Raw genomic sequence first — 26,076 nt, 5'->3', positions numbered from 1 at the left:
CTTCGTCCATGGGATTTTCCAGGCAAGAGTTCTGGAGTGGGTTGCCATTTCATTCTCCAGGGGATCTTCCCAACCCAGGGATCGAACCTGGGTCTCCTGCACTGCACGCAGACGCTTTACCATCTGAGCCACCAGGGAAGCTGGAAAGGACACCAGGGGCCGTCAGGTCTGTCTGCAATACACAGACTTAGTTTTCTTAAGTCTTATCAGTATCACTATGTTTGGGCTTCCCTAGTGACTCAGTGACCCACTCCAGTGTTCTTGCCTGGAGAATCCCAGGGACGGGGGAGCCTGGTGGGCTGCCGTCTCTGGGGTCGCACAGAGTCGGACACGACTGAAGTGAGTGAGCAGCAGCAGCAGCAGCAGTGACTCAATGGTAAAGAATCCGCCTGATAAACCCTGCAGGAGATGCGGGTTTAATCCCTGTGTCGGGAAGAACCCCTGGAGGAGGAAATGGCAACCCACTCCAGTATCCTTGCCTGGGAAATCCCATGGACAGAGGAGCCTGGCGAGCTACAGTCCATGGAGTTACAAGAGTTACGCAGGACTTAGCAACTAAAGAACAACAATCACTATATTCATTACATTTTGTTATCTGTAACTTCTCTTGGGTAAGTGTTCTTGGCTGTTGCCATGTCTCTGAACCCTCTGACCCTTAGTGAACTTAATACTTTATGTGCCTTTTATTAGTTGAAGTTGACATTAAATAGATACAGTATATCACCACTTCAGATAGAAAACCACTGAGCCATAGCTGTAAAAAGAAACATGAAAACAAAACAATGTTTTGTAATTCTGGGTGGATATTGTTGCCTGCCAAGGTGTTGAGCCCCAAGCCTGCTTTTTTTTTTTTTAATGTAAAGAGATTAGCAAAGTCTTAGAGGGCTATTAAAGGCATATTATCACTCAACTGAAACTTCTTGACACAGTGAGAAGGAATGAAAGAACTGAACTGAGGTAACTAATCCATGAGATTCTGTGTCATTTAATGCGCTGTCTGCATGCCTCCAAAAGTCAGTTTCATGGACCACATCCATCCTACACTTTGGGAGACTCCCAGCAACATGTCATCGCTGGCTAAATATAATCCAGTTGTGGTTTCTCAAGGGACGCTAAACCCATCACCCTGACGTTCGTGCACGCTCAGTTGTCTGACTCTTTGCGACCCCATAGACTGCAGCCCGCCAGGCTGCTCAGTCCATGGAATTCACCAGACAAGAATACTGGAGTGGGTTGCCATGCCCTCCTCCAGGGGATCTCCCTGACCCCGGGATTGAACCCGAGTTTCCTTCATTGGCAGGTAGCGAGCGTCTTTACTGAGCTACCCGGGAAGCCCCATCAGCCTGATGAGCCAACTAAATTTCCCTTGGATTCACAGTTTTCATCCCGGTGGCCATGGCTGCCTTTGTCATGTCCCTTAGACCTTCCTGTGCTTTCTTTATCTGCTCTCTTACACGTTCACTTAGTCAACATTTATTTATGCAATAAATATTTGTTGATTGCCTACTCTGATGGTTTTAAAACATGGCCCCAAATTCTCTGACCTTCCCATCAAAAGGTCAGGTCTCAAATGCCACCTGATACCACTTAACGTGTGGAATCTAAAATATGACACAGGAACTTATCTCACGAGACAGAAACAGACACAGAACAGGCTTGTGGTTGCCAAGGGGGATGGAGGTGGGGGAGGGATGGACTGGGAGTTTGGAGTTCACAGATGCAAACTTACATACAGAAGGGATAAACAACAAGGCCCTATTGTGCAGCACAGAGCTATATTCAATGTCCCGTGGGAAACCGTAATGGAAAGGAATATGTACTACTGAGTCACTGTTGTATAGCAGAAATTAGCAACATTGTAAATCAACTGTTCTCCAATTTGAAAAAAGGTGAGGGCTCTATTTTCCATGAATGAGGGCAGGCTGGTTATACGTCACGCGTCCATTTATAGAAGTGGAAGTGATATCATGTGACTCACAAGGCTGAGGATACAACTTCCGGCTGCTTTGCTGGAAGCCTTTAGCTGTCCTGTAAGCAGTCCACCTGCCTTGAGGCTGCCATGCTATAAAGGCGCTGAAGTGAGACCAAAAGTCAGGGACTTCCTGGTCATCCAGTGGCCAAGACTCTGTGCTCCCAATGCAGGGGGCCTGGTTCAATCCCTGGTCAGGAACTAGATCCCACATGCTGCAGCTCAGACCTGCCGTAGCCAAACGCATTAAAAAAGAGACCAAAAGGCAAAGCCCTGAGAGACACCTGCCCAGCCTGGCCCTTTCCATTCTTCACCTCCATGAAAGATAAATGACGCTTCCTGTAATAAACCAAACCACAAAGTTTAGGATCTGTTACACGGCAGCATATATTCACTGCACCCACTATGTCTCAGATACCGTTCTGCACTTGGGGGCCCAGGAACAAGACAGACCCTGCCGTCACGGAGCTTCGCATTCTCCTGTGGGGGGACTGACAGTAGACGAGGAAGTGAAATAATTTGAGATAGTGACCCAGTCAGTGTTACAGAAAAAATAATACAGCATCAAGTGACAGAGAGGGTACTTTAGATCGGCTGTTCAGGGACTTCCCTGGTGGCCCAGTGGTTAAGAATCCACCTTCCAATGCAGGAGTCCTGGGGTTGGGGAACTAAGATCCCATGTGTTGCAGGGCAACTAAGATCTGACACTGCCAAAAATAAATATGAAAAAAAATGATGTTCACAGGAGTCCCCTCTGGGGATCTGAGGAGGTGGCTTCTAGCGGAAGACCTGCAGGAGAAGCGCCCGAGACAGCAGTGAGGGCAACAGTCCTGAGGCAGAAACCAGTTTGGTGAAGAGCGAGGGGCTCAGTTTGGCTGGGGCTGAGTGAGCAAGGAGCCCCACAGGGCCTGGAAGGCTATCGAGTTTTTGGAGGGGTTTGTGATTTTTCTCCAAGGGTCAGAAGTGGGAAATGGAGAGACCCCAGTGGTTTCTTTTAAGCTGCTGACCAGCCTCTCGGCTGCCTTTTTCCTCCCCCGACCCCGGGTCAGGGCTGAAGCCCCGAGGACCAAGAACTTCCTTCTCTACAGCCAAGTTGGAAAATGGCTTCTGTAGTTGGACCCCAGGAAAAGGGCCTTCACAGCTGTACTTTAGTTATCACCTACCCATTGTGGGCAGGGAGCCGGCGTGGGAAGTAGCTGCTCTGTGCCCAGCCCCACGTGGAGGGTGAGGACCCAGAGGTTAATTAGCTGGAGTTCCTGGCCTCCTCTGCTCAGCACCTCTTCTCCCACTGTAGTTCACTGGGTCAAGTTCTTGCCAGCAAGGTGTGGCCGACGCGGGAGCCGAGGGGGACCCTGATCCAATCTGGGTGCATCGGCCATGTTTTACAGCAGCTAAATGTGGTATGGATCTAGGAGGAAATACTGATCTTAAAGCTTCCCAGGTGGCTCAGTGGTAAACAACCTGCCTGCCACTGCAGGAGTCGCAGGAGAGTCAAGTTCGATCCCTGGGGGGCGCTGGAAATGGCAACCCACTCCAGTATTCTTGCTTGGATAACCCCATGGACAGAGGAGCCTGGCAGGTTACAGTGCATGAGGTTGCAAAGAGTCAGACATGACTGAGCACGCATGCACTGATCTTACTCTCTTTGTAATTTAAAAGATTTTTTTTTTGGAAGGTCACTCTGTGCAGCATGCAAGATCTTAGTTCCCTGACGAGGGATTGAACCTGTGCCCCCTGCATTGAGAGTGTGGAGTCTTAATCACTAGACCACCAGGGAAGTCCCTGTGATTAAAAGGATTTAACCTTCAATTAAAAATAAATTCAGGCTTACCCTAACCCTCAAAAAAAAAAAAAAAAAAAAGATTCAAACTTACAAAGAAGTTGAAAAAACTACCAAGAAATTCCATGTGGGCTTCATCCAGCTTCCCCAGATATTACTTAAACAGCACAACGCTCAAAACCAGGATATTCACACTGATTAATAACGTGATCAGTACACTCGTGATTGCAGACCTGTTCAGGTCTCATCTGCTGACTGCCAGTGTTTTGTTCCTATCCCAGGATCCAGTCCAGGATTCCTTGTTTAATTTTTATTTTCTATCTTTTGGCTTTGCATGGCACGTGGGATCTTAGTTCCCAGACCAGGGGATGGAACCTGTGCCCCCTGCAATGGAAATGCAGTGTCTTAACCACTAGACTGCTAGGGAAGACCCCCTTGTTGCATTTAGATGTCGTTTCTCCTTGGGTTTCCTTTAGTCTGGATTAATTCCTCTGTCTTATTTTTCCTTCACCATGACCCTAGTGAGGAATTGTTATTGTTCAGTTGTTATGTTCGACTCTTTTGGGACCCCATGGACTGTAGCCCACCAGGCTCCTCTGTCGATGGGATCTCCCAGGCAAGAATACTGAAGTGGGTTGACATTTCCATCTCCGGGGATCTCCCCGGACCAGGGATTGAACCTGTGCTGCATGCGCTGTAGGCAGATTCTTTACCACTGAGCCACCAGGGAAGCCCCTAGTCAGGAATACTCCCAGCTATTTTGTAGAATACTCCTTCATTTTGGGTTTGTTGGATGTTTCCTCCTGATTAAATTAAGGTGATGATTTCTGGGTGGGAATAACACAAAAACAGATCCGGAAGGCACCTGGTGGCAATTTGTATCATTACTAATGACAACTCAGATCACATGGTCAGGTTAGTTTTTCTCTTTGTATTAACAGTTACTGAATATCTTGTAGGGAGATAAATAAACAGGAAATATTTGAGAAAAATGAGGAGGGATGGGATGTGGAAGAGAGACAGCTAGCTCTGGTCTTTCCAGGCATGATTGCAATTTCAGTGTAAACAAAACAGCGTCCCCCTAGGCAAAATCGGAGTTGGCCGTTTTCCCCAGTGTAAAGGAAGAGGCAGTGTCACAAACTGACCACAGAGGGGCGGCAGAGGATTGTGATGAAATAAAAACTGCTGCTGCTGCTAAGTCGCTTCAGTCGTGTCCGACTCTGTGCGACCCCAGAGACGGCAGCCCACCAGGCTCCCCCGTCCCTGGGATTCTTCAGGCAAGAACACTGGAGTGGGTTGCCATTTCCTTCTCCAGTGCATAAAAGTGAAAAGTGGGCTCCGGGTAAAAAGCAGTTGAGCTCCTTCAAAGTGAATACATCTGTGGAGACTCAAAGGCTCTGTACTAGTTGAGGTCGGGCATCTTCTTGGAACCAGGTGAAGTAGGCGCTGGCTGCTCAGATTGCACTCGCAGCATTAGGGGTGTAATGGCACCCCACTCCAGTACTCTTGCCTGGAAAATCCCATGGACGGAGGAGCCTGGTAGGCTGCAGTCCTTGGGGTCGCTAAGAGTCGGACACGACTGAGCGACTTCACTTTCTGTTTTCACTTTCATGCATTGGAGAAGGAAATGGCAACCCACTCCAGTGTTCTTGCCTGGAGAATCCCAGGGATGGGGAAGCCTGGTGGGCTGCCGTCTATGGGGTCACACAGAGTTGGACACGACTGAAGTGACTTAGCATAGCATAGCATGTCTAAAACAGGGGCTCTTGGGATTGTGGTGAATTTGGAGACTGGGATTGACACTATACACTACTGATACCATGTATAAAATAGGTAACTAATGAGAATCTACTGTACAGCACAGGGAACTCTAGTTAATGCTCTGTGTGACCTAAATGGGAAGGAAATCAAAAAAAGAAAGGGTATATGTATAGCTGATTCACTTTACTGTACAGTAGAAACGAATGCAACATTGTAAAGCAACTATCAGTCAGTTCAGTCTCTCAGTCGTGTCCGACTCTGTGACCCGATGGACTGCAGCACACCAGGCTTCCCTGTCCATCACCTGGAGCTTGCTCAAACTCATGTCCATCGAGTTGGTGATAGTCCAATAAAAATTAAAACGGGGGCTCTCGGGCAGTGGGGTGGGGATTTGGGCAGGAGGTCTGGATTTTCAGATGCTGAGCGAGTCAGCAGCATGTGGACGAGGTCACAGAGGGTGTGGAAGGAGCAGGACCCAGGTATGGGGAGTGGGGATAGGGGGACAGCCAGAGAAGCGGGAGGAAAACTGGTGCAGGGGGTGCCTCTCCCAGCCAGGGAGAATCTCTCAGCACTCTTGCAGCTTCACACTCGTGTGTGCGTGTGTCATATGCAGGTGCACCCCATACTCTGCTTCAGAGTTCTTGCTACCAGAGAGTTCTTAAAAGCGGGAACATCAGTGGGTCCCCCTGCAACCCTCCCAAATGGTGGTTTACTGAACTCTGACTGGAGGGTTCCCTGGGACCCTGGGAACCCAGGCTCCTCTGCCTCACTGCTTTGCCACCCTTATTGTATGATGTCCACCTCGAGGTCCAGTATGGCTGCTGGGGCTCCAGCCATCCTGCTTGCTTTCCAGCCAGTAACTTTCGATTTTCCCATGGGTATGACGGTGGATGGGAGTGGTTAATACCTACCTCGGAAGATAGTTAAAAAGAATGGACCAGAGCATCTATAGAGAAACCACTGTGATTGGTCAGGACCTCCTGAGGCTCTTGGTAGGATTAGGTCCCTCTTAAGCACTACCCAGTGGGCCATCAAGGGACTCGATGACCCAGGAGCCTTCAGTAGGCTCCCCTCCTTATCTCTCTTCTCTGACTCCTGGGGCAGGAATTGTGTGGGCATCACCTGTGCTCATGAGCCTCACCAGCCACCCAGGCCCTAAGGTGCCCTCCCCTACCAGGGACCCTATTGCCTGGCCCTGGCTGGGATCTCTGAGGGGGAAGGTTGGGGGTGCGGCTCCTGCTCTGTGCAAGGGTTGATGCTGCTCAGGGGCCATGGGCTGAAATCCTGAACCACGATAGGGTGGGGACACCTGCGCTCCGCTGGGTTTTCAGAGCCTGGCAGGGCATTGCATAGAGTTGGGGCCTGGCCACTGGCTGAGGTGGAGGCTGCGTGCTTGGGTCCTGGGAGCTCCTCCCCAGGACTGGCCACAGTATTTGTGAGGCCCAGTGTGAAATGAAAGCACTGGCCCTTTGGTGGAAAATTCTTAGGAATTTCAAGATGGGGACCACGGAGGCATTAAGCCAAACGCAGGCCCTGGGGTTCCCAGCTCGGGATAATTTTCATGTCGCCTGGAGTCGCCCGGGCTGCCACTCAGGACAAAGGGGCCTGGGCTGGGGCCAAGGCTGAGCAACTCCGGTGGCGTGCGGGGCACCTGCCTCGCTCCCTAGAAGCAGCTTTTACGGGCAACTGAGAACTACGTCCAGGTTTCTAGAACATCCTCCTGCCCCTGGGCCCTTCCTGGTTCCTGAGTGCATTGCTCTTCTCTGCAGGATTTCTCCAAAGTCCCACAATCCCCTGTGTTGGGTGCCCCCATGCCCACCCCCACCCCCTGCAGAGAGGGTGGTGGCAACAGTTATGGACGCCCAGCCCCCACCTTAATGCCACAAGCCGGGCTCTCTGGGGCTGGGCCTGGTGATTCTGGAAGAGGCTCAGGCATTGATCCTTAGGGGGTTCTGAGGTCCGCCCCACACCCCCCCCCACTTTACCAGATACACTCAATGGGCTGCGTTAGCGGCTGGAGCTGGGTTTATCCCGCACCTCTGAACGACTCTAGTCTGGACACACCGTGTTGCCCATCCTGGGCTGAGCTGCTTTGTTGTCCTCTCGGCCTGGGGAAACTGCACCCCTTCTGGAACATTCCCCAGGGAGCTGGAGGAAAGCGGCATTTCCTTCCTCCCCCTTCCCAGGTTCGCGGAGCCCAAGTCTGGGCTGCCCCACTGTCCCAGGACTAGGGCCCTGTGGGAAAGGGTGGAAGGGGAGCTGTATCTTCCAGGGCCACTGGGGGGCGGGGCCGGGGTGGAGGTGTGGGCCATGACCCTCAGCGGGTACATTCAGTGGGTTTATTGCAATGAAAAACAAGAATGGGCTCGAAAGTCTGCTGTCTTTATGTCGTTTATATTCCTCCTCATGGAATCCAGCAAAGGACTAGACAGGGCGTAAGGCAGAAACGTGGAGGAAGAGGCAGGCATGACCATCCAGGAACCATGAACTTGACCATCTCCCAGGAAAGCAGACATATCTTTAAAGACATTCTTTTTGTCTGAGTTCATCTGAGCCTGCAGTCTTGAGAGGAGATGCACTTGGTGATCACCACCACAGGCCGCTGGTTCCTTAGAATGAGATTTCTCATCTTTCCCCTCAGCTCCCTGCCCAGTGCATTCGAGGACACGGATGCACAGTGCTGCTTGTCGAGAAGCAGGGTTTGCAAGGCCACGTTGAGTTTCCATTAGTACCTTCTGCACACATGAGAAAACACCGTTGGGGACCGGATATACTGCCATATACACATTCATAAGGAACGTTCTAATAACAATTAGAGCACAAAACTATCGGTATGAACATATTTTCAAAAAGAGAAACGAAGCCGGGCCTTCCTAGACCAGAGGCTTGTCGTCTTCTCTGCAGCTGCTGTGGGGTCAGCCCTCTGGGCCAGGCCCATTGGTGCAACGGGTTAAATTATGAGGCACGCAGACACGCGCGCATAGACTTCAGGGCTGGGCTGGGCCTTGGGGTTCATTTGTCCCCAGAGAAGAGTTTAGACTCTGACAGTTCAAGATGGGACCTGCTGGAGTCATAGCACTCAGGGATCGCTACTTCAAAGGCAGGCAATCTGGAAGGTTCTGTGAAGCGGGGCTTAGACACAGCTGTTCATGCACAGGCTTGGCTGGACGGGCTGCCCTCTGAAGGCGCTGAGGGGACACTGATCTCCCGAACTCCTTGGAACAAACTCATTCCAGACCTCACTGTTGAGCTTGATGTTGGCTGTGAACTTGGGCAGAATCCCAATCCTTCCGGTTGCAGATCAAGCTTCTGGGTTTGACATAAAGGTCCCACTGGGTCTTGGCACCAGAGAGCCTGTTTTGGTGACTGATTCTTGAGCCACGGGCTGTGGGCTTAGCCCCGTCCAGGGATCATTTGGCAGCTGCTTCTGAACCCTTTGGCATCTAGAGACCAGGCTCTCGGGGACCAGCTGGGCAGGAGGCCATGAGGCAAGGATCAAGACGGCCCCTGCCCTCTGCAGGGCACGAGGGGGGCTGCGGGACACCCTCTTCCTCCCTGGGGCCACTGGAGTTCCCAGCTGGGAGGGGAGGCAGCGACTGGCCAACACCGCCCAGCCCCTTCCAGCTCTGAGCTGGGGTGTGTGCCGAAGAGGGAGGAGATTCAGGAGGAGGAGAAGGTGAGCTGGGTGCCCCAGTGTGCAGCTCAGTCCCTGGGCACCTGGCATGCAATTCCTCCAGGGTCACAGCGATTTTTCTCTTGAGGAAGAGGGTGTCTTTTATGGGCACCCTGACCCAGGGCCCCTGGACTCGGAGTAAAGGTCACTTGTCTAAGAGGCACTACTGTGGTGGAGCTTGGGCCTGGAGCTGGGGGCCCAGCTAGACGCCCTGCAGGGGGTGGTTGGGGTCGCTGCGCTCCCGCTTCACCAGGGGCTCGCCCCGTCCTCGGGTCTCCGAGTGGGCCTCGCTGATGTCATCTGTGGGGTCGGGTGGGGTGGGGGGCATGAACAGGCCAAGTGAGGGCCCTGCCTTGGCTCGGGTCTGAGCTGACTGGGGGTCTTCCTCCCTGCGACCACCCTCGGACCAGTGCCCATGCGTCTGGTCATGGGCCTGGTAGGGTCCCCTTTGGGCACTGGGCCTCCCATCCCCGTGGGGCAAGGAATGGGCCCTGGGGGTGCTCACTGCCCCACCTGCCCCACTCCCTCTCCAGACATGGAGGGAGGAGGCAGTTAGCCGCCCCAGTCCCGTCCATGGCCCTGCTCCTCCGGGCCTGGTGTAGACGGCTGGGGGAGCAGGACAGTGACCTAAGAGGAGGGGAAGGGGCTTCTGCTTTGAGCCCCGGTGGACATGCAGGCTGCTGCCCAAGCCCCGCCTTAGGGGCCGCCCCCACCTCTACTGTGCTCAGGACGGGAAGGAACGCCCAGACACACCCACCTTTGTCCAGCAGTGTCAGCGACAGGGAGGCCAGATCGTTGAACTGAAAGAGAGAGGCTCAGAGTGAGGGGCTCCGCAGGGCGGTCCCAGGGAAGGTGAGCTGTGTCTACAGTGGAAACTGGTTTTGGCTTTGTAAGTGGGGGAGCTTATGCCCTGAGAAACAGCCCTGAAGCTGCAGGGGCCTGGGCTGTCCCCTCTGACACTCTCTAGACCCTGCCTGGGAGTGGCTGGAGGGTAGAGGGGGTGCCGACTGCCCAGGCCAGCAAGGGCACAGAGGCTGTGACCTCTGAGTGCTCAGGGAAGGAACGGCCACTTTTTCTCACTGCTTATCATACACTAACATCTCTGTGCACTAAAATCACCTTGTTTCTTCCTCAAAACAAACCCGTCATGACCCAGAAATACACTCCCAGGTATGTACCCCAAAGAATCCAAGCAGATGTTCAAACAAAACATGTACAGGAATGCTCACAGCAGCATGACCCACACCAGCCAGAAGTTGAAAACAGCCCCTCTACCAACAGGTGATGGGTCTGCCAAGTGGTAAATAGCCAGGCAACCAGAGAGTGCTCTGCCATAAGAGCACATAAGAAGGAGGGAAGCCCTGACGCTCCACATGGATGGACCCTGGGAAAACGATGCTCGGGAAGAGTAGCAGACACAGAAGGACATGCAGGCTGAGACTCCGTGGCGGAAATGTCCTGAACAGGCAGATCCACGGGGACAGAGAGGGGGTGAGTGGTTGCCAGGGACTGGAGGAAGGGGTACATGGGGGACTGCCAGTGGGAATGGGGTTTCTCTTGGGGTGGTGGAATGTTCTAGAACAAGATAGGTGGGGGTTTCACAACATTGTGAATGTACTAAATGCCATTTGATTGTTTACTGTGAGATGACTGAAAAGGTGAATGATACGTTCTGTGTATTCTACCACCAGGAGGCAGGAAATCCTGCCCGGGGTCTCATAAGGAGGTGACAGGAGCCAGGGTCTGCCTGTGCCAGTCTGACTGGGGCAGGCGAGCTCTCTCCCAGCCGCTGACCCCCACACCCGAGCCCCTCGATGTGTCCTCTTGGACCCCGAGGCCTGCCCACCTGTCCCAGGGTGGGGGTGGGGAGCGCTCACCTCTCCCATCACAGCAATGGGCGTCTCCCCAGTGGCCTCGGCGACCCGGTGCTCCACCAGGTAGAACATGTACTCATCGTAGAGCAGCCGGATGAGGTGGAAGGAGCCGAAGCTGGCAGCGCTGCGCAGGGTCAGGTCTCGGATCACCATGGAGCTGGAGAGGCAGACACGGGCTGGCACCGCCGGGACACCAGGCTCCCCTCCAGCCCCAAGCTGGCCTGCAGGGCGCCAGCCAGCCGCCTGGACCACCCCACCTCCCCTGCCCTGCCCATGTCCCCAGTCAGTGGCTTTAGGCGTCTAAAAACAAGGCTCAAGTTCAGGGTGCCTTTGCTGCTTTCATCCAAAAGCAGGGGCTGGCAAACTGTGGCCAGTCCAGACTGGATCCAGCCCATCACCTGGTCTGGGATGGCCCACGTGCCAAGAACAGTTTTCACAGGTTTGAATGGTTGAGGGGAAAAGTGTCAAAAAAAGTTCTAATTGGTACAGTAATGCAAATTAACTAAACTTCAAAATAAATACATAAATAAAAGAAATCTATTTCACGGCACGTAAGTACCTGAATTCACATTTCAGTGTCCATAAATAAAGTTTTATTAGTCATGTCTGTTGTTGATGTGTTGTTGTGTGCCATCTGCCTGGAAAACTCTGTTGCTCAAGGAGCTCTCCTATCTCATTCTTTACAGAGAAACCTAAAGGGATAATGTGGTGCCCAACCACACAGTCTGGACTACATACACATCTGCCATGTGGCCTCCAACACCCAGATGCGCCATCTCAGAACCCAGCTACCCCTGGTGATGTCTAACTGCTGTGACAGCGAGAAAAGCAGCAGGAAGGGACGAGACGGGAGGGGACCCACAGTGTGAACACCCCCCGTGACAGTACTGGAGCTCAGGGGGCGTCACCCTGGGCTCCAAGCATCCACAACCCGATCAGATCCGTCAGTGCGTGCCAGCCGCAGCCATCAAATCCTCTCCTTCGGTGTGAACACCTCTCCCCTTGCTCCCGGCTGGGGAGGCCCCTCACCATCTTGGCTTTGGCGCTGCTCGGTTCAAAGCGATGTTTGCTCAGAGAATCTTTTGAAAAGTTAACAAGCCTCAGTTTATCTTTTAACAGGTTGAAACTGTTGTTCCTTGCGAGTCAGTGAAGACAACTGACAACAAATCAGTTTACTTAATTCTTTTTGCATCTTCTGGGGCCAGTGTGTAGACAGACACACTCTGAAGGCAGGTAGGTTCAGCAGTGGAAATGGAGAGCTGGATCCAGCTGGCTGTGGCTCCAAGATGCCCTGGGAGGTACCGGGTGGTGAGTGCCTGCGTTCAGAGGAGCACATTATTTTTTAGAAATTTATTATTATTTTTGGCTGTGCTAGGTCTCTGTTGCTACTCATGGGCTTTCTCTAGTTGGCAGCAAGCAGGGATTGCTTGTGGTGTGCAGGCTTCTCACTGCGGTGGCTTCTCATGTTGCAGACCATGGGCTCTAGGCACGTGGCCTTCAGTGGTTGTGATGCACAGGCTTAGTTGCTCCGAGGCATGTGGAATCTTCCCAGACCAGGGATCAGACTAGCGTCCCCTGCATTGGCAGGCAGATTGTTAACCACTGGATCACCAGGGAGGTCCCAAATGAGCACTGTAGGAAGCAAAGGTCGCTTGAAGAACTTTTACGAATGCAAAGGCTGTGTAACTGAGCCACATTCCCGATCACGCTCACAGTCCCTTTCTTGTTCATTCATTTGTTCATTCAACATTCAGATGCTGAGGATGCAGAAGTAAACAAGAACAACATCCTGGCTCTTGAGGGGACACTCCCAATCGTCGGGGAGACAGGCAACAGACATCACACAAAGGACAAGGTGACCGGCAATGGAAGAAAATCGGGTGCGGGGGATGGAGGGTGAGAAGGAGTGTGCTACTTCACACGAGAGGCCTGCAGGCTTCTCTGAGGACTGTCGGGCCACACGGCTCCCTGGGGAAAGCACGTTCCAGGCAGGGGAGGGCCATGCAAAGGATCTAAGGATGGCAGCACATGAGTACGGAGTTGGGGACTGGGAGTGACTGGGCCAGCATAGCCATCTGAGGGTCAGAATACGCTGGTAAGAGTCAGACAGTAAAGAGCCTTCTGACCCCTCTGCTCAGCTCTGCTAAGAGTGTGCAAATGAGCGGGCCTGGTGGACTGCCAGGTGGACAGGGATCTGAACCCTCAGCTATAGTGGGCTGACGGGCTGTCTAGCGCCTAGAACAGCTGGTGGTCTTCCTGGGCTCAACTGTGACAAAACAGCTCATTTCCCTGTGTTTGTCACTGCCTGGGACTGGAATGCCCCACAAGGACCCTTTGGGCTGGTCCTCCTCAGCCTGAGTTCCCCGCTTCTGTCTGCTCAGGTGAGAGCTGCACGGTAGGAATAGTCTTCCCTGGGTTTCCTGGCGACACTGTCCCCCGGCGCCCTGGCCTGGATGCTGCTCTGGCTCCTGGCCTACATACGATCTGCTGTCTTTTCTCTGAAAACCTTCATGATCGGCTCTTCTCGGTGTCTGAATGTCACAGGGAGGCTCGGGCTCCTTCACTGGGCGGGGAACCCGGCAGCTCTTGGAAACTTGAGCCTTTAGTTCTGAGATCTCTTCTTTTCTTTCTTTAAATTTTGGCTGCACTGGGTCTTCACTGTGGCCCACGGGCTCAGTACTTACGGCATGGCCTTAGCTGCTCTGAGGCATGTGGGATCTTAGTTCCTCAACCAGGGACTGAACCTGCATCCCCTGCCTTGCAAGCGTTTTAACCACTGGACCACCAGGGAAGTCCCTGAGATGTTTTCTTGATTATGTTTTTATTATTCTCTTTCCCTCTGATTTCTCTCTTTAAAAAAAAAATTCCTATCAACTGGATAGTAAACTGCATGAGTTGATCCTTTCAGGTCTTTCTCTCTCTCTTTTTTCTTCCATGGGTTCTCTTTCTCACATTCTTCTTTCTTCCTCCCTCTGTTTTTCTCTCTCATGTTTACTTTCTGTGGCGGTTAGTCTTCTGTGTCAGTGATGGGCAGTGATTCAGTTCAGTGCAAGTCTGGGAGTCACCGTGGTTGCTGTCCACCATCTCTCGACTAGAGGTAGAGAAGCTTAGCCTCCACACCAGGGCTGGGCCTCACCTGGTCAGCTGAGGGGCCTTGGGAGCAAAAGTGAAGTTTCCCTGAGGAGGAAGGAGTCCCACCTGCAGACGGTGGCATCTGCTTCCACCTAAGTGTGCAGCCCACCAGCCCTCTGTACAGACTTCACATATGCTGGCCCTGTGATCATGCCAGCCCATTCCCAGAATCTCCTTACATTCACACACGCACATGCCTAGTTAATTCTAATACAGTTTTGTTGTATTTAGTTGCTCAGTCATGCCCAACTCTTTTGCAACCCCATAGACTATAGCCTGCCAGGGTCCTCTCTCCATAGCATTTTCCAGGCAAGAATACTGGAGTGGGTTGCCATGCCCCGCTCCAGGGGATCTTCCCAACCTAGGGATCGAACCCTCATCTCCTGCATTGCAGGTGGATTCTCTACCAGCAAGCTATCTGGGAAGCCTGTAATACAGTTACATAAATCATTTTAAAATAGGGACTATTTTTTAGGGACTTCCCTGGTGGTCCAGTGGTTAAGACTTTGCCTTTCCACTGCAGGCGGCTGGGTTTGATCCTTGGTCGGGGAACTAAGATCCTACAAGCTGTGGCATGGCCATAAATAAATAAATAATAAACAGGTCCACCTAACCCTCACCCAGGGCCGCTCTGTGGGGAGCCAACGCCTGTCCCCGCCTCCTGCCTGCGCTTGGCAGTGAAGGGATAGAGACTCATGTCACATCCTGTTTTGCTGGCCACCATCCTCACTGGCGCCTCTCACTGTGATTCTCTATCTGGTTCTCACCCACCACCATCTGCACCTCCTGTTCTCTCTAGACCTTTCCTTTACCTCACTCTGTGGGACACTCTAGGGGCAGAAATAAAGGCTTGTGCTGTGTTCTTCTCAGCAGGGAGGCCCAAAATGGAGGTTTCTGTCTGCAGAAGCCTTTGTAACCTGGGACTTTCCTGGTGGTTCAGTGGCTACGACTTGGCGCTCCCAACGCAGGGGGCCTGGGTTCAATCCCCGGTCAAGGAATTAGAACCCACACACCACAACTAAAACCCAGCACAGACAAATAAATAAATGTGAATTAATTAAAAAAATAATGGTGAATTGAACAAAAAAAATTAATTAAAAAAAAAAAGAAACCTCTGTAAGCCAGTTTGAGGTCCCAGGAGGGCCTGTCCCTGGGAGCCCCCAGGAATGAGTCCTGAAGGCTGGCCTGCGTCTGTGGGCCTCAGCCCCCTCCACCTCCCCAGCTCTCTGGGAGATGACGTGCACACTCACCTGTAAAAGGACCATTTCAGCAGGAACTGCCGGGCGGCCTTGGGGAAGCTGGGGCTGCCCGCATGCTGCTTCAGGACCTGGGTGACCACATTGTCTAGCCAGCTGGCCCACTGGTCCAGGGAGCTCTGCTGCTGCAGGGTCAGCTTGAAGTCCTGCTCCAGCCGCTGTACTACACCCTCCTCGCACTGGCACACCCATGAGGCCTGCTCCTGTGGGCGTGGGTGTGCTGGGTCAGTGACACGTCCTGAGCGTGGCCCCCAGCTGGATGCACATGAGCACAGATGCCCACTGCCCTCAGCCTTTTCCAGCACGATACCCGTTTCATGAGGTGGAGACAGAAGGACATTAGGAGGGGACCTGGCGGGCTTCTTGCATCTGAAGCTCAGACTGTACCTCATCTTTGCCTTGTGGTTTTTTTGCAGGCGGGCTGCCTGGAGCAGCACATGGAATTTTAGCTCCCAGACCAGGTATGGAACCTGTGCCTCTTGCACTGGAAGCTCAGAGTCCTAACCATAGGACCACTAGGGAAGCTCCCGTTGGGTTATTTCTAAGTGGCCGCTCCTCTGTGTGTGTGAGTGTATTTCATGGATCAGCTCAGGGCCCGAACTAGACATAGATATGGCAGCAGGACCCATCTGACAGCAGCCTGTACTATTCTAAGCCCAGAACAGAGCTGTAAACGTGGCATGGGAAAGGCAAACTTTTAAAGAAAACAGATCAAGGTCTTGGTCCCAGCACCTGGAGGCCAGGGGAATTATCACAGAGCAGAACCTACGGGTCCCAGACTGGCTGCAGAGGGCTTCAACCCCAACCATCCCCATGCAACAGAAATGTGGGCCCCGGTGAGGTGCCCGGTTTGCTGTGGGCTAAGTTTGGTGGGTCTCTGCATTTTTCTAGCGGGTGGGAGCTCAGCCAGTGGGTTCCCGTGCCTGCCTCTGGTGGGGGAGGTGCCTGGGAGGAGTCACTTGCATGTGGGAGGAGTCACCTGCATGTGGGAGGAGTCACCTGCGTGTGGGAGGAGTCACCAGCATGTGGGAGGAGTCACCTGCATGTGGGAGGAGTCACCTGCACATTGGCGAAGTCCACGCGGTTGAGGTCGCTGAGCATCTGGTTGATCTGGGAGGTGTTCTGCAGCACTGCCCTGGCCGCCTGCGCCAGATGGTTGAGGGATGTGTACCTCCGCAGGGTCTGCGCAAAGGCACTCACCACACCGACCTGGGGAGGAGGCCCGGGTGAGCCTGTGTCTGCTCAGGGAGAGTGCAGGAGGAGGGGTGGGAAGGGTGGGTCCAGCAGGGACCCACTCTCTGGACAGGCTCAAAGACCCCAAAACTGAAGATCAATGAGGGACATGCATCGAGTGGCATCTATCGTGGATGCCGAGCACGGGTGAGGCAGAATTCAGGGCAGCAGCTCTCTGGGGTGGATGGTTAAAAATACTGATTCCAGGGCGCCACTGGACCAGACACTCTGGTAGTGTGGCATGGAAATCTTCAATTTTATTTTCAAAGCATTTTAATTATTATTTTTTTGCCACACCATGTGGCTTGTGGGATCTTAGTTCCCCTACCAGGGACTGCAACTGGGTCCTCAGCAATGAGACTGCAAAGTCCTAACCACTGGACTCCAGGGAATTACTGAAATCTGCAATTTTCAACACCTTCCCAGGCAATTCCTGTACATCCTGAAGTTTGAGACTCACTAGCCTCAGGGATAATTCCAGGTTGAGGGTGGGACAGGCAGACCAGATGCCCAGATCTAGCCCCACCTGTGTGAGGCCGTAGGAATGTTTGAGATAGGAACGTGATCACCTCTTCTCTACAAGGAGGCCTCGTCTCCACATTTTACAGTCTCATCTGTGGTCAAGGCTATAGCAAAAAGGGCGACCACAAAGAGATTGAATCCCCCTCCTACAGTGAGCAGAGAAATATTCAACTTGTTCCAATTCAGTCCAAAAGTCTCCCAACAAAGACACCTTCTGTCAGGCCAGCAACTGCCAGCACCCGCCCTCCAGCGAGGCATCCCTGGCCCTTCAGGAAGGACCCCTTGTCCTTAGGACACTCAGGAGCAGCCTGCTTTCTCTGGAGCCCAGGGGCCTCAAGTTCCCCCAGGACAGAGAGGAGTCCCCTCCCTTCACAGCCCAAGGCGCTCCCGGGGTGACCGGTGTGGTCTGGAAGCCCAGACCCCGACCATTACCTTGGTCTGGACGACCTGCTGTGGGAAGTCGCTCATGGCGTTGGTCAACCAGCCTTCCAAGCTCTTGGCAAAGTTGCGGATGGCTTGTGTCAGGGTACCTGGGGACACAAGTTATGGTATTAATTGTGAGAAAGGCAGCCTCCCCTGTCAGAATCAGCTCAAGTGCAAGAGATGCACACGCCGTGGAAATCACCCCCACCGAGAACAAGCAACACAGATGAGAAGAGATTGAGGATTTGGGGCTCTTACGAGGGAGCCACTGAGTAGGAACACTGAGTGGACCCTGACACCAGTGCCAGCCCTGCATCGCTCATCTCTGCTCATCTATGTCTACACTGGTGGTTCTCACCCCAGCGACCCCACCCCAGATGACATAAGACCATGTCTGGGTACATCTGTGGCTTCCATGACCAGGGGGCTTCTGGCAGCCAGTGCGTAGGGGACGCTGCTCCACACCCCACAGTGCTGAGGGGGAGAGCCCCTGATACATACAAATGTGTGTAAATGTATTCTACAGACTTCCAAATTTGAGACAGCTTGCAATAAATGAAACGCTTTTTTTTTGAAAAACCAAAAAAAATCCCAGTGTTATAAAAAGAAAGATACCTCAATTTCAGACCTTAACACAGAGACTCTAAAAGAACACTGCACTGAACAGTTTCCAGGAAGGCAAGGCCAAAGGGCAAGGGCAATGATTTTGCTATTTTCCTTTTACTGGCATAAAAAGCACAGGCCAGCTTATCAAAAAGACGGAGGTTCCCCAGCACTAACAGACACGGGTGTTTACAGAGAGGCCTTGGAGAAGTGAGGCTCAGAGCCTGGCCCCCTCACTCTCACGGGGTGGGGACCCCACCCTCAGGGGCCTGAGAGCCCCAGGGAGAGCTCCTAAGAAGGGGGCCAGCAGGTGGGCGCCTCCTAGTGGTGGGCGTGTCACCGCCTCCGGAAGCCACGGGGGCGAGTGGGGACAGACCCCTGGGATGGTCCCCAGAGTATCAATCGGACCAGATGAGTGGGTGCGCGGTGGGGGCGGGCCAAGAAGGGGCGGGGCGGGCGCTGAGTGGGCGCTCGTGGGGGCGGGGCCAGGAGGGGGTGGAGCGTTCACTGGGTGCGCTAGTCGGGGCAGGGCGCTCACTAGGCACCGGCCGCAGCACGTCCGGAATAAGGATCTCCACCAGCGCCTGGTATAGGATGTGGTCGCAGGTCCTCATCCACCGGAGGACGGGGTCGCACTTGCACAGAGACACCAGCTTGTCCTTGGGGAGGACGGCGCCTTCTGGCTCCTCGTCACTGCAGGGGACGGGGGACACCAGGGAACACGGGTCAGCCGTCGGCTCAGGGGCGGCTCTCCTGGGATAGATGAGCCGGGTGAGGCTGCAGGACTGCTCGGTGCAGGCCAGCTCCCCGTCCCGTGGTCACCCTGATACCACACGCGCACGAGGGTGTCTGAGCGCCAGTTCTTGGATAGCTAGAGCATGTGTCTGGGGGTGGTCTGCAGGGTAAACCCAGGCCGGTGAAGAAGGCCGCATCTGGGGGCCGAGGGGCAGGCAGTACCTGGCGGGTAGAGAGGTGGGACCATCGCTAGAGGATTTAGAATTCCAGAAGGAGAGCCACAGCTTCTCAATGTAGTGGAACTGGAGGTTCATGACGACGTCTAAAGTGGCCTAGGAGTAAACGCACTGGTTAAACACATCCATGTGCGCAGGTGTCTGTCGTCAGAACACACTGGCAAGCAGCCGGGCTGCAGTGGGGTCTTTCCAAACCCAGAGAGACCATGAGAAGGGATGGGGTGAACAAAGGGAGAGTCCATCTACTCCTCGGCCACAGGGAGGGAGGCTGGTGCTTTCTGCTCCCTGTCGCCCACCAAGGACACCCAGGGATACTCTGGCGCTGGCCCCGTGCAGCTGAGCGAGGCGCCCACTGGAGCCCCGGGGCCGGGCTTGGGGCAGTCACCTCACAGTGCCGCCGGTAGGCCAGCTGGAGGGCCTTGACGTCGTGCAGCGTGATGCTCTCCTGCAGCAGAACGCTGCCCAGGTCGGGCGCCGGGAACTCGGGGAAGACGTGGGACACATCTGGGGGAGGAAGGTGGGGGTCAGCAGGGCCGAGGATGGCGTGCAGGAGCTGCCGGCAGGCCGGCAGGCTGGGGACGCTGGTGGGATGTGCTAGTGGCCCCACCGCAGCCCCAAGGATGGAGTCCTGGCTCCCCTCTCCGCCACACAACCTTTAAGCTTCGGTTTTCTCAGATTCAGGGTGGGGACGACTTTGTCAGCTCCTGGTGGTGCTAAGTACGCATGCACATCACACACACACACACACACACACACAAAGGAGGGCAGGGGGCCTAGCACACAGCAAGCTCTCCACTCCCACCAGCAAGGGGGCGGCCGGTGTGTGGAGTGAGAGCTTCTCCAGGAGGCCCTAACTCGGGAGGGTTCTGTTGGGGCTCAAACATACACTGAAGTGCACAGAGCACCCCGTGTCTTCAGGTGTGTGCGCACCTCCCGCGGCTGCCCTGGGAAGTGGGCTGAGTCAAGACGCTTTCTTGTTGCTCCGGAGCAGTGACTGCTTGGGCTGGGGAGGGACCCTCCCAGGGAAGAGGGCCAGGCTGCCCTGTGTCGGGGCCCCCGGGAGGGGCCAGGCTCAGAGGGGTCAGACTCAAAGTACATCTAGTCTTCTTTCCGATGGGCACTTCATTTTATTTATTTTTTTCTGATGGTCACTTTACTCCATTTTGGAGGGATTAATATCCATTCATATGGGAGGCACATGCTTATAATTCAAAAACCTCAGCAATTCCACAAAGAAGGTCTACTCGACTTGAAAAGGTGGCAGGAAAGAAAGCTGTCTGAAGTAGCCCTTGAGATGCTGCTGGTGCCGAAACCCACCCCAGAGGTGCTGGGGGCTCCGGAGCCTTCCCAACAGGCCCTGTGCCGGGTGGGGGTGGGGCGGAGGCAGGGGTGGGGGTGGGCTCACCGATGTACTGCTGGTGGTGCTGGCTCTGGGCAGCCGTAGCCTGCTCGGGCGTGCCGTGCAGGCTGCTATGCGAGCCACTCTCCCCAAGGCTGTCCGTCTTCTGGGCTGGCCGGTACCTGGCAGGGAACACGTGAGCCACCATGAGGCCCCAATGGCACTCCCCAGAAGGGGCTGGAGGACTGGACAGGATTTGGTTTTGGGAGGGTGTGTAATTTTTAAAAACTTGTGGTCAAATAGAACACACAAAATTTACCATTGGGACCACTTTCAAGTGCACAGCTCAGCAGCATTAAGTCCATTCACACTGTTGGGCAACCATCCCCACTATCCATCTCCAGAACTTTCTCATCTCCTCAGACTGAAACTCTGTCTCCTTTAAACACTCACTCCCCATCCCCTCCCCCAGCCTCTGGCCCTGTCTACTGCCTGTCTCTGTGGATCTGACTCTAGGGACCTCCTGCGGGTGGAAAAGACAGTGTTTGTCCTTCTGTGTCTGGCTTCTCTTCCTGAGCGTCACATCCTCAGGGTTCACCAATGCTGTATCAGGGCTCAGAATCCCCTCCCTTTTAGGGCTGCATAATACTCCACCATGTGATTGGACCACATTAGTTCGTCCATCATCTGTTGCTTTTATGTGTATATATTCTAATAATCCTCTCTTAGAAGACAAGTGAACTTCTTTACATAGGCTCCCAAACGTCTATTATATGGTCTCAAAGCAAATTCCGAGACTTTGTTTTGCCCTCAGCCAGAAAGCAGTGGACAGCCTGTCTAGGCAGCAAACTGAGCAACTAACAGAGACGGGCTTCCCAGGGTACCTGTCTGGAGCCCAGATGGACAAGGGGGATCCAGCTTGAAAGAGGAGTTCCTTTCCTTGTGGGACATGGGGCCAGGCTCGCTGGGAGGTGGGAGGACGTGGCTCAGATGTGCCTGGCCCTCCTGACTGGGAGATGGGCTCCCCCTGCCAATGGCACAAGCCTGTCGCCGTGAAACATGCACCGAAATCCTCCAGGAGCTCTCAGGGGCCTGAGCCCCACAAAGGAAGCTGGACCCCTTTTCTGGGGAAAACCAGGAAGAGGAGGAACTGCTGGTTCCAGAGAACACTGCAGACTCCCTCCTGTGACCTCCAATTCCTGTAATTGGCCATGTAGTTGGAAGTCACCGGGACCCCTTAAGCAGCTAAAATGGGGTGTCAGCCATGGAGCTCAACGAAGGCACGAAGGTGCCAAGTGGAGGTAAGTGGGGTGCGCCCCTGCCCTGGAGCTGAGTAGGCTCTGGAAAGGGGCTTGGGACACAGCGGGGCAGAGGGGTGACTGGAAGGAGCCAGGGAGGTGACATTCCAGTGGGGCCCTGAACCAGGTATCTCCAACTAGGGTGGTGAGAGGGCCATTTCTGCCACCTGCTTTGAAATATAGTTTGACCCCCACCTGGCCACACCTGTGCCTTCCCGCCTGGTGTGTAATGACTTTTGTGCTACACAGGCAGAGCTGGAGACACCCCATAGACAGTGTCTGCCTGCAAAGCCGGGGGTATGTGCTCTCTGTCCCTTTACAGAAAAACTGTGCTGATTCCTGCTTTAAAAGGCGAGTAGGTGTGTGACACACAGAGAACATTCTTGAAAATGACCAGGCCTTTCCAGCCATCAGACCCAAAGGTGAGGAAGAAGCAGCGGCTTCAGTGGACAAGCCTCTTTTTCCTGCTTCTGGGGCTGTGTTCAATGTTCTTTCTTTCTTTGTAGACAGGGAGGAAAAATGCAAGATTGTGATTCTAACTCTATGGCACTATGCAAAAGGCAAAAACGGGAGCAAGTAAAACAAAGAGCAGCGCTTGCTGGAGGCGGACAGGGAGGAGTGCAACAGGAGGAGCGGGGCGAGTCTTCAGGGCAGTGAAACTATTCTGTATGGTCCTATGACGGTGGATACATGTCATTACAGCTCTGTCCAAACTCACAGAATGTACGCACAAAGAGTGAACCCTAACGTCAGCTATGGACCCGGCGTGACAAAGATAGATCTGTGTGGGTTCACCGACCATAACAGAGGCCCGGCATCGGAGGTGTCCTGCCAGCCTCACTCCATGCCGAGTGGAAGTGAAAGGCTGACCTTCATCCACCTCCAGGACGTGGTCAATGGCCCAGAAACCCCCTCCCTCCGTTCCCCCTAGTGAAAACGCACAGGCTGGCCGGCTGGTCCTCAGGCTGGCCTGAGGCAGCTCACCCACCTGGGCTTCTGATGCACCGGCTGCTGCCGCATGGCCATGTACTGCGTGTCCTCCTGCAGCCGGTTCAGGGGCGAGTCTGGCTTCAGGCGGATCCCGTAGTAATGGTACTTGGAGTTGCCCCTGGGAACCGAACATCTGGGTCAGCTCTCTTTGCAGGGGTCCTGAACTGCGAGACCGGGGCTCTGTCCCAGCCTCCTCCCTGGGCTCTCGGGGCCCATGTTCCCTGGACTGTGTGGGGAGTGTTCACAGACAGGTCCGTGGTCAGAGAAGTTCAGGAAATTCTGTAGACTTTGTTCTCTGGGAGATTCTACCTTAGTTTATTATGGGGGAAATGATGATCAAAGGGTTTTGAACAATTTCTTTAAGGAGACAGGTCAGAAGGGACTCCTAGGAGGGGAGAACAGACATGCGGCCTTGCAGACACCCTGCTTCCCGTGCTGCCATGTCTCCTGAGCTGGAAACATGGGCAAGTAGGTGGAGTCTGGGCCCCTCCCACAGGAAGTGTGAGTGGAACCAGTGCTGAGAGGTGGAGAGCAGGGACTGAGCCCCAGTCTTGAGGCAGCATCCAGGACCCTGGGAAGGTGGAGGGCCCGGAAGCCTTCTGGAAAGGCCCAGGGCAGTGGTGGTCATGTCCCTGAAACCAGGGCCCAGATGCCCCTCCTCCCCCATCCATTCATGGTTGGTAAGAATCTCCTCTGTCAAGGATTCCAAGGTGGCAGAGAACTCCCCAGGATGCCAGTTTCACAGAGGGTGCAGGTGAACCCTGACACCCACATGCATGCTCCTTTAACCTGGCAGGCCGCAGGCCACGGCCACGCAGGGTGGCCTCACACATGGGCCAAGCCCCTGCTCTGAGCATAGCATGGCTCTCTTTTTCTAGCAGGAGGACCTGATTGCTCTTGTGGGGTAAGTTTCCTGTTCATGACAGTCCCTGGGTGCTGTCACCCAAGGGCAGCCCTCAGTGGGCCAGTCCAGGCTCAGCAAAAAGCATCAAGACATGGTGAATCCCACTCTGCTAGACAACCTGGAGGCTGCTGTTTAAAAAGTTGGTTACCATGAAAAATTTCAAATGAACAGAGAGAGCTGAGGGGAAGCCTGTGTCCTGTCTCCAGGAGATGAGAGACCACTGCCACTCCCCACTAAGGGTGGTCTGGCTGCTGCCCATTCAGACCAAGTCCAGGGGCACCTGGAGCTGTGGACATCAGGAGGTGTGGAGAGGAGGGTGTCTTGCATTCTCTGAAAGCTGGGTGTCTGGGTAAGGGAAGGGGGTGGGCAGGCAGGTCAGGGGCTGCCAGCCTCCCCCAGGGACCCACCTGGTGCCCAGCCGCCGTGTCCGCAGGCCCATGAACACGGAGCGGATTAGCTTCCCAAAGGAGGCAGCGTTCACTGGGTCCAGCTTGTGCTCCTGACAGTGCCTCAGGTAGTGGTTGTAGAGTGAACTTCTGGGGAGACTCACGCCCTCCGCGGTCTCGTAATTATCCAGGAGCCACTGCAGCTGATGGAGAAGACATGCCTGATGCTGACGTGGACCCACCGGGACCATCACACGTCACATGCTGGCCCACCTCGAACATGACTGGGAGACTCACGGCTACTGTCACCAATTCGGGGTCAAGAGACCTGGGCACACGCATTAATCAGTAGCTTCTGTTTACTCATTTGTTTATTCCCTCCATTTCTAGCCAGACTTTCAGGTTCCCTGTCTTAATTTATAAAAACCTGAACAAGATGGAGACCTTAGGGTCTGTCTTCATCATCACTGAAAGCCCCCCAGGTCCCGCACACCAAACGTTTCCTAAACCCATGGGGACAGAGATCATCTGATGCCAAGAGAAAGACGGATGAAGGCGAGCTCGACGGTCCGTCAGCATGGCGCCCAGGGTAAGGGAACATCACTGGTGTCCCTGTACTCACAACCCAGAGAGAGAGAGAGAACGAGAGAGAGAAAGAGGAAGACAAATGGCCAAGATTTGTGCTCAGGTTGGGGGACGGTCTACAGGCTCCGTGAAGGCAGAGCCTCACCTGCTGCCTGAGCAAGCACCGCGGGGTCTATGCAGCCGCACTGTCGGATGCCACGACCTGGCGTCATCCCCACCTGCTGAGCATCACTCGTCAGCGACACTACACGACCAGGAGGCCCAGTTTCCTCCCTACACAGCTCTGCCTCACCCACGGCGAAGCCACCGCTGGGGTCCCAGCACCTTCATGCAAGCACAGTGAGAGGGTGACAGGATCACCTTTTGGTTCTGGGTGATTCTGCACTATTTTCTCTGCCGATATTTGCATGATTTCTATGTCAGTAGCAAATAAAATAAAGGGAATCTTTTCTAGGAAAGAGTACATTTTTAGCCACACTTGTGATCTGTCCGGATTGCACTCTTCTTGATGATACGGTCAAATCCCTTTTTTAATGAGGGAAGCCACAGAACCCAACACCCCCGCTGGCTCTGGGCTCCCTGGTGGCACAGGACCCCTGAACACATGTGCTTCTAACATATAAATGGGGGGGGCTCGATGACCAGACTTGCCCACCCACCCAGCGCCTCTGTCCTTCAGGGTATTTTTTCCACTCTTGGGAGCAAACGCTCCTGACTGTGGCTCCTGAGCCACCCTCACTCTGTTCATATAATTCAGCTTTGCATCTGTCCATCTATCCACTGCTCATTCTCGCTGGAGGATTGACCCACAAAAAATAAGTAAAATGCCCAGAATGAGAGCTGGTGCTGTTATGAGGCAAATCCAAGAGAGGGAGCTGGGAGCTCCAGGGATGGGGCAGTGGGGAGGAGCTGAGGGAGTGAGTTGAGGGAAGGTGTCCCATGCAGAGGGTACAGCATATGCAAAGGCCCTGGGGCACGACTGTGCCTGGTGTGTTGGAGGAACAGTAGGGAGGTCCATGTGGCTGAAGCAGAGTGAGTAAGGGGGAGAGAGGGAGAAAGGGAGGGCAGGAAGGGGATGGGGCAGGTCGTGCAGGGCCTTCTGGGCCACGGGGAGGCCTCGGGTTTTTACTCCAAGGAGGTGGGAGCCCTGGAGGTCTGTGCGTGTAGGAAGGGAGGGGCCTGATCCAGGTTTTTAGCAGGACCACTCTGGCAGCTGCCATGAGAAGGGCCTGGAAGCTGAGCAAGAGCTGGCTAGCAGGTGGCTGCTACAGTGTCAGGGAGATTTGGGGGCTGGGGGTGGGGTGAGAGGCTGTGGCCATAGTGGGAGGGGTGGGAGAAGTAGTCTGATTCTGGGTGGTTCTGAAGGTGCACTCCTGG

At 54.2% G+C, this 26,076-nt stretch overlaps 1 protein-coding gene across 4 annotated transcripts in view; it reads right to left on the bottom strand.

Moving 5' to 3' along the window:
• Positions 1 to 7,845: 7,845 nt before the first annotated feature.
• RFX2 (regulatory factor X2) overlaps positions 7,846 to 26,076 on the bottom strand; it is a 94,963-nt gene continuing 76,732 nt past the window's right edge. For 3 of the 4 annotated variants that reach the window (XM_055546416.1, XM_055546418.1, XM_055546422.1), the window contains 12 exons: positions 24,136 to 24,317; positions 22,823 to 22,942; positions 20,603 to 20,718; positions 19,583 to 19,701; positions 19,184 to 19,293; positions 18,765 to 18,919; positions 17,633 to 17,730; positions 16,505 to 16,654; positions 15,440 to 15,648; positions 11,061 to 11,214; positions 9,941 to 9,983; positions 7,846 to 9,483 (listed from right to left, as the gene is read on the bottom strand). In XM_055546416.1, coding sequence (XP_055402391.1) covers positions 9,386 to 9,483; positions 9,941 to 9,983; positions 11,061 to 11,214; positions 15,440 to 15,648; positions 16,505 to 16,654; positions 17,633 to 17,730; positions 18,765 to 18,919; positions 19,184 to 19,293; positions 19,583 to 19,701; positions 20,603 to 20,718; positions 22,823 to 22,942; positions 24,136 to 24,317 — 1,554 coding nt within the window. In that variant the 3' untranslated portion in view covers positions 7,846 to 9,385. The other variant, XM_055546419.1, reaches the window with a different exon arrangement.

This window comes from Bubalus kerabau, chromosome 1 (assembly GCF_029407905.1).
Source record: "Bubalus kerabau isolate K-KA32 ecotype Philippines breed swamp buffalo chromosome 1, PCC_UOA_SB_1v2, whole genome shotgun sequence".
Lineage (NCBI taxonomy): Eukaryota > Metazoa > Chordata > Mammalia > Artiodactyla > Bovidae > Bubalus > Bubalus kerabau.
The sequence above is the reverse complement of the archived record's forward strand: the minus strand, read 5'-3'. Positions and strand labels throughout refer to the sequence as shown.